General features: G+C 42.4%; 1 protein-coding gene across 1 annotated transcript; it reads right to left on the reverse strand.

Annotated features, from left to right (window-relative positions):
• Positions 1–1,044: 1,044 nt before the first annotated feature.
• Positions 1,045–10,655, reverse strand: LOC147021319 (uncharacterized). The gene is made up of 7 exons (XM_085891156.1): positions 10,527–10,655; positions 7,817–7,977; positions 3,345–4,401; positions 3,063–3,242; positions 2,590–2,659; positions 1,746–1,909; positions 1,045–1,114 (listed from the first exon to the last, which is right to left on the reverse strand). Exons 1-6 carry the CDS (start codon positions 10,590–10,592, stop codon positions 1,764–1,766), a joined length of 1,680 nt encoding a protein of 559 aa, XP_085747282.1. The 5' UTR covers positions 10,593–10,655; the 3' UTR covers positions 1,045–1,114; positions 1,746–1,763.
• Between the last annotated feature and the right edge of the window lie 239 nt (positions 10,656–10,894).

The raw sequence follows: 10,894 nt of genomic DNA on the forward strand, positions 1-10,894 counted from the left end.
ATCATACCATGTTATAGTAACAGCAAGCAGGGATCCAAGGTAGAATTACTTGCCATCAGAGAACTTTTTAACACTTGAACACCGAGCGCCTCCAACAACAAAGGAATAATTTGGTGAATTGTAATCTTTTTAATGCCGATTATTGCCCACATAGAATCTTCAGGAGACAAGTTATTGAACAAAAGAAGAAGGAACAATTATGAATAATTGAAGTCCGTACCATGCTGAAATCAGTTTTTGGCAAATATCTAAAAAACCATTGACTTTTGGACATGGAAATGTATTACTGACCCCCCATAATGTGGCCATTCCGAACATTTTGAGTGGTCGCACAACCTTCTAGGTCCAACGGTTCTGGAGCGACAGTGATGGTGGGTGGTGGTACTTCTCTTAAAAAGGGGCATGGCCATTTCACGTATTTCGCCGTCAGTGGCAAATGTGTTACCAACGAAAAATTGTTCAATGACCTTCAATTAGATGATTTTTGAAGAGTTTACCTCTGGACATACAAGTGCATACAAAACCACCAGAAGCTACGAGAGTACCACTTTCACATCTTCATTTTCTTCATCACCAACTCCCACTGTGTCACCTTTCAAGAGAATTGAGGAAATTTGGTCCATCGTTCCTGTGCTTCATTTGGAGCCCACAAATCTCAACTTCCTGTTCAAATTAAAGGAACAAAACCTCATCTGATGATATAGAAGAGAACAAATATGGACTGCTTCATGGAAGGAAGCTCGAGTCAACCGTCGCTGATTGGAAGTGGGAATGTAAACATTTGATTTTTCAAACAATTATTTTTATTGAACATTGAGGTGTTCACAATGATTTCTTTATGGACACATTAACATTCACACGAGACTTCCACCAGTTGGAAGATTTGTTTGGAGCTTGTCTGCTTCGAGTGAAGGAAAATATTCATTTGTTCTCGACACTTCAGAAGCAAAGATCAAATGGGACACGATGGACGTGAAGAACATGTAATTTAGACAAACTTTGGAATAATTTGTAATGGAAGGTAAAAAATTCTTGTTAACTCACGTTCCAACCGGTAAGATGGTTTCTTGTACGAGGGAGGTGGAGGAGGGAACGGGCGTCTCTTCTGAGGGGTCTTTGGAAAAACAGAAAAAAATAAGAAAGATTAAACACATTGATATGTTCATCAGTTTGATAACTTGTTCAGGATATGGCACAGAAGGAAATGCACTGATTGAATCGGTAACCAGTGAAAAGGTGAATTGGTGATCTCATCCAATCAAGGGGAGTTAAAATTCTTGTGTACGATCCTGCATGAGGATGACTGTGTCAATGAGTTAACTTTCCCACCAAAAATCTAATTACAAACATATCCACAATCAAGGATATTCTTCTTCATCAAAGGAAGTATTTACAGCAACGTCGATAAAAACGATGATGTACAGTAATGAAATATAACATGATGTACAGTCATGAAATCTTACATGATGTACAGTAAGAAAGTCACACATGATGTCATGAATTCACACATGTCAAGTAGTGACCAACAAGGGTTAATATCTGCGTTCCCTTCATGATTGGCGTTGATTACATGAATCAGGGAGGGACCTCACCTGCTTAATGTATTCATTCAAATTATTAAATTCTCCACACTCGGAATTGGTAAGTTCTCATCATGATGTTTCAACAAAGAAGTGACAGATTGACAACCATGGACACAAAAAGGATCCAGTTGATGAAAAAAGTCAATCGAGTGTTTGTCGTACCTTAGTTCTGGAGACTGCTCATTTGAAATAGCTTGAATCAGCCATCTGCATGAGCCTGGCGAATCTTTTTGCATTCCTGGACACCTTATATGGCCGAGTGATGAGTGAGTCACTCCCAAACATGGCATCCTCCTCTCCAGCAGGCATAACTATGACTTCTTCCTCTGCACACACATCAACAAAAGGAAGTCAAAACCACTCAAGAGCATTGTCATCAGAATCTCCATCATTATCCTGCCTTCCAACACGGTCGTGGAATGAATATCTATTAATCTCTCTCTATCTCTCTGTGCTTCTCCCTCTCCCTCGTTTTGTATATTTCAGTTCACGTTTTATTTCACTTTTCCCTCCACTTTCACATCTTCATTTTCTTCATCACCAACTCCCACTGTGTCACCTTACAAGAGAATTGAGACAATTTGTTCCATCGTTCCTGTGCTTTATATAAAGCCCACAAATCCCCACTTACTGTTCAAATTAAATGAACAAAACCTCATCTGATGACATAGAAGAGAACAAAGATGGATTGCTTCATGGAAGGGAGCTCGAGTCACCCGTCGCTCATTGAAAGTGGGATTGTAAAAATTTGATTTTGGAAACAATTTTATTGAACATCCAGGTGTTCACAATGACTTATTTATGGATACATTGACGTTAACATCAGACTTCCACCAATTGGAAGATTTGTTTGGTGTTTGTCTGGCTTTGGGTGAAGCTAAATATTCAATTGTTCTCAACACTTCTGAAGCACAGATCAAATGAGACACGATGGACGTGAAGCACATGAAATGTTGATAAAGTTTGGAATAATTTGTAATGGAAGGAAAGATTCTTGGTAACTTACGTTCCAACCGGTAAGATGGTTTCTTGTACGAGGGTGGTGGAGGAGGGAACGGGCGTCTCTTCTGAGGGGTCTTTGGAAAAACAATAAAAATGTGAAAGATTAAACACAATGAAATGTTCATCAGTTTGATAACTTGTTCAGGATATGGCACAGAAGGAAATGCACTGATTGAATAGGTAACCAGTGAAAAGGTGAATTAGTTTATCTCATCTAATCAAGGGGAGTTAAAATTATTGTGATCGATCCTGCGTGGGGAAGACTGGAGCAATAAGTTAACTTTTCCACCAAAAATATAATCACAATTATCTCCACAATTTATGATGTTCTTCTTCATCAAAAGAAGAATTTATAGCAACTTCAATAAAACATGAAATGCCAAAATTTATTTCAACTTAAGGTTTTCATCTTGGGGTTTGCTGTATTTCTCCCCACAATGTTTCCCCAACATCTCCAAAGTGCTGATGGATGCTTACCTGTTGAAGGTCCTGAATGTGGTGTGGCCCTTCAACACCATGCTGCTTCTGCTGCTGTTTCAGCTTTCGATCAGAGTGAGGCCTCTGTTTCCGCTGGAACCCTTGAACAACTTGCTGTGTCAGCTGTTGCTTGTCATTCCACGTCTCAGTCCACTCATCGGAAGTCTCATCCCATTTTTCCTGTTGATGCAATTTACACTCAGCAATTTTTTGCACATGTTCTGCCTCCTCTTTAGTCTCATCGGATTTCTGAAAGGGTTTCTCGAGTTCTTGATTCCTTACCGTCTCGTTTTCCTGTTCATCTTGTCTATTCTTTTCTTGTTCGAGTAGTTTCTGTTTTTCCTGTTCCACTCTTTGCTGTTCTTCCTCTCTTCGTCTCTGCTTTTCCTCTTCTTCTCTTCGTCTCTCCTTTTCCTCTTCTTGTCGATTTGCTTTCCTGAACTCACTTTTCCACACCTTGTGTTCGCGTGTGCGCACCATATTTTCTCTCTTATTAATCTCCTGCTCCAGCTGATGTGCCTCTTTTTCTCGACGGAACAAGTCTTCCTCTTTTATTTTTTTTCCCTCTAATAATCGCAGTTGCTTCCTCTGCTCCTCCTCTTCTCGCAGGTACATCACTCTCTCCAATTCCTCAACCTCCTTTTCTCGTTCTCTCATCTCTTCCTCTTGATGACATGTCTCAACCTCTCGATGTTTTATTTCCCGTTCTTTTGATCTGTTCCTTTTTTCAAACTGTGCCCATTTTCCACGCTCCGTTCCCTCATGTTGAGCAATCCTGTTCTCCAAGTCATTGACCACGTGCTCACTCTTTCGCACCTCTTTCTCTTTTTGTTCGATCTCAAGACATCTCCGTGTATGTTCTTGATACACGGATTCCCTCCGTCGTACAAATTCCGTGAGTTCTCTCTGATCTTCTTCCTCTATTCTCCTCCACTCTGAAGCGTTTTTTTTATTTTGCTCTTCATGTTGTTTTGTAATTTGCTCCTCCTCATCTTTTTTCCTCAATTCCTCTTCCTTGTTTTTCCTCTGCTGTTCTTCCACGATTTCTTTCTCTTTTTTCCATTCCTTTTCCTCACATGTTTGTTGCATAACTTTTTCCTGAATCTCTTGCTCTCTGAGCTGAACTATCAGCTCTCTTTCTTTTAGTTCTTCTTCTTTTCGGTGCAATTTTTCACCCCTTTCCTGAAGTTTCTCTTTCTCTCTCTGCCACAACTTCATTCTTTCATCCTCCTGTTCCTTCACATTCTGCATGTCCACTGCTTCATTTTTTGGAACCTCCTCAAGCAACGGCTGCTCTTTCTTTCCCATGTTCTTTAGTTGTTTGCGGCCACATCGAAAACTGCAAGAAACAAAGATAATACTTGTCACTTCGATCTAAAATAAAGTGCATTATCTATTATATAATGTTAAGTGTGGTGTGGTGTCTGTCCATATGTTTGAATGGTCACACGTTCGGCTGTCTCCCGTATCTGGCAGCCGCTTCCCACGCTGCGTATTAAAAGCTCCGCATGCAGGCAAAGCTCAACATTGAACCAGAAGAAATGCATGATACCAAACGAGATACCTTTTAAATGTATAAATACAACATGGAATCGCAGTTTGTTTTACAGTGCATGAAGATATGACCTGGGCTGAGAGCATGGCTTTGAGGTTCGCACACTCGCCTCTAAACTTCCTGGCCTGGGTTAAAATCCCGACCCAGCTATAAACTGTCATCCCGGTGTTTCACAGACTGGGTGAATCATCAATGTAAGTGCCGTTCCTCTGATGGACGTGAAACTGGTTGTCCCGTCAACCGACATCACTCGGTGGAGGTTGAAGAACCTCCATGTGTTCTTCGCTAATGAAGTGTGGGCGAGCATTTCGTAGCAGTATGGCCAAATTTCAAATTCCTGCCCAAACTACTGATGGGAAGGCAAATCTGCTTTGGTGGTTGCACCAATGCTCTGGGTGACAGAGCAGGAAGATTATCACAAAGTTGAATAAACCATGTTCACGTTGTTAATAACAGTAGCCTTTCCTGAAAGTCTTTGAACAAGGCTGTAATGTTCATCATTTCATTAAATATCGAGAACGGCACCTTGTGGAGTGCATACCTTCACCAGGCTGAACAGTTTACGTTTTGTATCCCACTGAAAGGTCGGATCTGAATCTGGATCTTTACCAAAATCTAATCGTCTTGTTCTTGTCACCTATAACCAACTCATCCACGTAGGTTTGTCATAATCCATCCATAACTTTTTGAGATATCGTGCTATATTTCATTTTTCCCCATCACTCAATGGTGAAGAATCACTCAAAAAATTCACGGATCCAGATCTTCACTAAAATCTAATAACTTCATCCTCGTCAGACACCCATCCCGTCCACGAAAGTTTGTCCGAATCCATCCATAACTTTGTGAGATATCCTGTTCACAGAAAAACAGATAAACAAACAGACAGGGGTGAAAGCACAACAACTGCCCACCTTTCGTGGCGGAGGTAAAAATGTGCACATTTAACATTGTGACCTAAAAATAATGCTTCAAAATAAACTTCAAAGAGAACCAGAATGAGCTTCTGAAAACAAAAACTGCCAGGTTGGCAACCATTGTGCAGGTTTGATTGGCTGAATGGTGTCTTCCTGTGTTGAAGTTCCTTGGAAATGAAGTCATTAATTATCCATTGTGAACCAGGTTGGTGTCTGTCTGTGCGTTTGTCTGTCTCCCATTGAAGGCGGTCGCTTCCTGTTCTGTTTTTAAAAAGCTCAACATTCACTTTTGAAATGATGGAAAAACAGAAATGAATAATCTTTAATTCAAATTTTATTTCGCAACCAGGATATTTTGCCCTCTTTTGAGATAAACTGCACCTCCGTCGCCTGATGTTGCATCCCCATTCCGTGGAGGGCCGTTTCAGTAACTGAGAGCTTTGGCTTTGAGACACAGCGGGGGGGGGGGGGAGGGGGCGATACCGGAGAGGAGACGGTAGTAGACAGAAAGACCTCCGACCTGCCTCTGGTGAGAGATCCAAAGACTCAGCCTCATCACGGGAGACATCAATGATCTTGAAAGCCTTCATTTCCACAGCGTGAAGTTAAGCGAGGTGTGAGGCAGGAGCACGACCCCAAAGAGGGGAGCAGTACTCCAGAAGACTGCGGATGAAAGCTTTGTATGTAGTGAGGAGCTCAGGTGTGCCAAAGAAGAACTTTGCACAATGAAGGATGCCCAGTTGGTGAGTGGCTTTGGAAGCCAGCTTGGAGATATGGCTTTCCCAGGAAAGATCATGGCAGATAGTGAGACTCAAAACTTTGAAGGAAAGGACTTCTTCAAGAGGATTGTTCAGATAATTGTTCAAGAGGATGGGGGGGGGGTTCCAGATGCTTCTTTCGGAGAGGCAAAGAGATTTGTCAGGATTGAAAGACATGTTCCACGTCTTGGACGAGCTTCTGATTTTATCCAGATCAGCAGAGAGTGAAGAGGCTGCTGCTTGCCAATATGAGGGATAGAGAAGAGGAAGTATTTAATGTCTGAAGCGATGATGGATTCTATAACGTTGCTGATGATAGAGAGAAGGCTGATTTGTCTATCATTGCAGGAATCTGTTTTTCCACCTTTTCTGCACAGCGGTGATGTTTGCTGATTTACAAGCAGATGGCAGATGACCTTGAGCAAAAGAGAGGGTGAATAGAACAGAGAGAGGGTGAGCAAGAGGAGCAGAGCAGGTGTTTAGGATACGTGGGCTGATGCCGTCTGGACCAGTTGCAGAATCAGAGTCGAGGTTTCACCGCAAAATCTCCACCTTGTCATGAGAAAAGGACACAAAGCCCAAGAACAGGTGGGTGCGACTGGGTAAGGTGGGTACAGAAAGTGATGGGTTTGCAACACAAGATTTAGAAGCAAACACCGAGTTTCAGCATTCAGCCTTTCAACGCTGAGTGTGAGCTGTGCAGGCATTTGAAGTGAGAAAGGGGATGGAGGGGGAACATCCATCAGAAACAGACTTGACAAGACGCAACCAGGATTTGGAGGAGGGAGACAGGTTTGAGAGTTCTCAAGGTGAGAAAGATTAACCCACGTGACTGATGGATTTGGACGAAATTTGCTGGAGAGCTTGGGTATGTTACATGGACAAAATGGTTAGAATTTGGTGAAGATCTGAATCCGGATCCGGCCTATCAGTGGGATACAAGACGTAAACGAATCAGCCTTGCGGAGGTATGCGCTCCACCAAGTGCCTGCATAGTTTTCTCTGTTAATCTCACTTATTCACATTTCATCTGCATTTTTTTATCTTTATCACTTTGGAATAGTTCGGGAAGACTATACATTAAGTTTGATTCCAAAGCATCAAGATATAAGCTCAGGTGGCATCAAAATGTGGAAACTTGGGAGGGAGAATACTTTTGCAGGCTACTGCATAATCGGAGCCATGCAAGCATAGTCCAGACCCCTCGATACCTTAAAACCCCTTGACCCCTTTATACTCTCAAAGACCCCAAAGATCCCCAAGAACCTTTAGAACTCGAAGACCCGTTAAAATCATTAAGATCCTTCAGACCCCTCATGACCATCAAGTCCCCCCCCCAAAAAAACAACTTTCAGACCCTGAAGACCCCCAAAACCCTTAAGATCCCCGCCCCCACCCAAGTACGGCCCTTTAAACCCCTTCACCCTTTTGTGCCCTTGAGACCCCACAGACCATTTGGACCTTCACACCCATTATGGATGAGGGAATTATCAAATTGATGAAAACATCACTTGTGTTCCTTACCAGTGAATGTGGGCCTTTTTTTTGTGCCTCTTCTGTCGATTGAACCAGGACGATGGGTCAAATGATGAGACCATGACAAATGCCAAGATGCCAATTGCGACGACGACCACGTCACGAACTTTGGAGAACATTGTTTCCTCCACTGCGTTTTTCTGGAAAATCTACGGACATGGAAAACAGGGCAGGGAGAGGAGGTTTATTAGCCCGTCCGTCACGCAGCGGAAGACGGAGTTTTGCAATCGTGTGTCTCTGTGTGTGTGTGTGTGTGTGTGTGTGTGTGTGTGTGTGTGTGTGTGTGTGTGTGTGTGTGTGTGTGTGTGTGTGTGTGTGTGTGTGTGTGTGTGTGTGTGTGTCTCCATAACTCCAAAACCATGAAACTGAGTAGTCTGAAACTTTGCATGCACACTTACGGAACTCCCAGGAAGTGCATGAGTGAAAGTTGGATCGCACATGCGCAGAGAGGAGTGAGATAATTGATTTTACTCTGCCTGCCTGGGAGTCAAACAACATTGAAAATCAATCCAAACAGGAAACTGTCCGGTGTGTGTGTGTCCGGTCCGTAACTTTTTCACCATTTGAAATTTTATCAAGTTTTCAACAAAGCTTTACTGGTAGAATATGGATTAAACTTTGATAATCATGTTAAAAGTTCGAATTCACCAAAAATCATCAATTTCCATGCAATTCACCTGAAGTTTTAATTTACCGTTTGAGCTTTGTCATGAAATTTTCAGTAGAGTTTTCTTATGAGAATATGGAGAACAGATATTAATAATTTGGTTAATAGGTCAAAGTTCAGCATCACGTAAAATCGTCAAGTTTCACACAATTGACCTGAAATTTAAAGAATTACCATATTTGGTCATGAAGTGCTTCACCAATCAAAGGCTTGAAGCAGAATGAAATGTTTTTTTTTCAGATCAAAAGGTCAAAATCGTCCAAATTGGGGAATCTTTTTTACGTCCACCACTGAAGGTGAAACGAAGTGATATTTTCGAGATGTTTTCACCATCACCATCACCATCACCATCACCATCATCACCATCCTGTTTTTAACCCAATGCAGGATGAAGGTGACATTGAACTCACACTTGGTGTTTTGGTTTGATGACCACGTTTGCCAAGCACAGTTTAACAAGAGGGTTTGGGAAGCAATTTGTGATTTGTTCAGAATGCTCGCGATAACTCGTCTCGTCTTTGCTGGAAACACCGTGGGATCTTTCACGTCCACGAACGTGTAAAATATACCGTGAAGATTCCTCCATCGACACGACCAGGAAGGAGCTTTTGCCTTGAAGGGACAAATTCCAACTTTGCCGAATGGGGAAAGTTATCCCTAAACCTGCAGTTTCCAACCAAAGATAAACTCTCTTTATATTCCTCATCACATCCTCATGGCAATGAGGTATCACAACCATTAAAAGGACAGACAAGGAAGATTAAATATGGGATTTAAACAGTGCACCAACACACACTGACCTACTGTTTTTTTAAAGGCTGCTCCAGGAATGTTAGATTTCCACAAAAAAGTGCCACTGGACAAGACAGCCAACTTGATTAGGTCTCGGAAGGGATGGGACGTGAAGCTGGCTGTCCCGTTATGAGAGAATATCCTGACTGTGATGTACAAGGATGACAGTTTTTAATTGTCAGATCCGATGACAGTGGAATCAAACTCACAGAAGACAACAAAAAATGTCCTTAACAGTTTCCCTGGAAAACCATAAATTTTTCCCATTTATCAAACTTGAATAAGTCCCAACTTGTGTCATTTTCTTTGTACCTTTCCTGTGGGGATGTTCCAATCTCCACGTACGTGCTGAGGTGATCTGGAGGTTTCACTACTGAGGACCAGCAAGACCATGATGATAACCCACGTCATCTCTGGTGGCTGGTGCACGTCAAGCCTCGAACTGGGGAACTGGCAATTTAACGATTTATTCCACATTGTTCAACTGTGACGTCATCATGCACTGTGACGTCATCATGCACTGTGACCACACTCTCCACATTGGGGGAACTGACAATTTAACGATTTATTCCACATTATTCGACTGTGATGTCATCATGCACTGTGACGTCATCATGCACTGTGACCACACTCTCCACATTGGGGGAACTGGAGATTTAAAGATTTATTTTTAATTGTTCAACTGTGACATCACCACATTCTCCACATGACATTATTTTCTGGTTCTTAAATTAACTTCCACACAAACCATCACAACTACCATCATCACCCTCAACACCACTTCCATGATATCACCATCCCTCCTCCCACCAGAGATTAGTCCCTGTCCTTCACTTTTCCCAATCCCACGGTTAATTCCCAACGGATCACCACCTTTCACTCCAATACAAGTTCACATGACGGATCCTCGGAATGAAAAAGGTTCAAATATCGAACAAACCGTTTCAAATGGATCACCTCGTCATCATCGGACCATTTAACTTGGACCACACGTGGTAATCAATGTCAATTGTTCCTCCCAACTTGCCGACTCGACGATACAAGACTCCATTTGTATTTTCCCTCCTTTATCCGGACTCCGTGTGGAATCCCGAGCGGGCACGAACAACTTACTCGTGTTACAAACTCTCAATACAACACCCGTTCCCTTTCACATCAAACCACAAAAACTACCGATAAACGAACTCCTTTGGTGTTGTGAACCTTCCCGACTCCGTCATCCCTCACAATCCCCATTACCTGCTGCGGAGGTGGCGATGTCTCACCAACGACGATCAACACCAAGATCGCCATGACAACCCACATCTCTGCTGTGTCCTCTTGGTCGATGCTCGATGCGCCGAATGACGTTTCCACAACACGTCTCGACCTGATGTGTTCCCGGATGTTGGAATTATCATTGTGACGTCACACATGACGACGGTTGGGTGTTTGACGAGGGCGAATTGATCGGATCTCGACACAGAAAGGAGAATTTATTTTAATTTTTAACTGATTCTTCACCATTGAGAGATGTGGTAAAAACGATATATGGCATGGTATCCCAAAAAGCTATATGGGCGGAATATGACCAGTGACGTCACGACTAATATTGAGATAAAGGAAGG

Source organism: Eptatretus burgeri, chromosome 8 (assembly GCF_056783735.1).
Source record: "Eptatretus burgeri isolate ZD-2024b chromosome 8, Ebu_testis_v1, whole genome shotgun sequence".
NCBI classification, from domain to species: Eukaryota; Metazoa; Chordata; class Myxini; order Myxiniformes; family Myxinidae; genus Eptatretus; species Eptatretus burgeri.

Coding starts and splice junctions, on each gene's coding strand:
- LOC147021319 (XM_085891156.1), bottom strand. CDS start 10,592: ATGTGGGTTGTCATGGCGATCTTGGTGTTGATCGTCGTTGGTGAGACA. Junction 7,978..10,526: donor CATCGCCACCTCCGCAGCAG/GTAATGGGGATT, acceptor CCATGTCCGTAG/ATTTTCCAGAAAAACGCAGT. Junction 3,243..3,344: donor ATGAACAGGAAAACGAGACG/GTAAGGAATCAA, acceptor TTGCATCAACAG/GAAAAATGGGATGAGACTTC.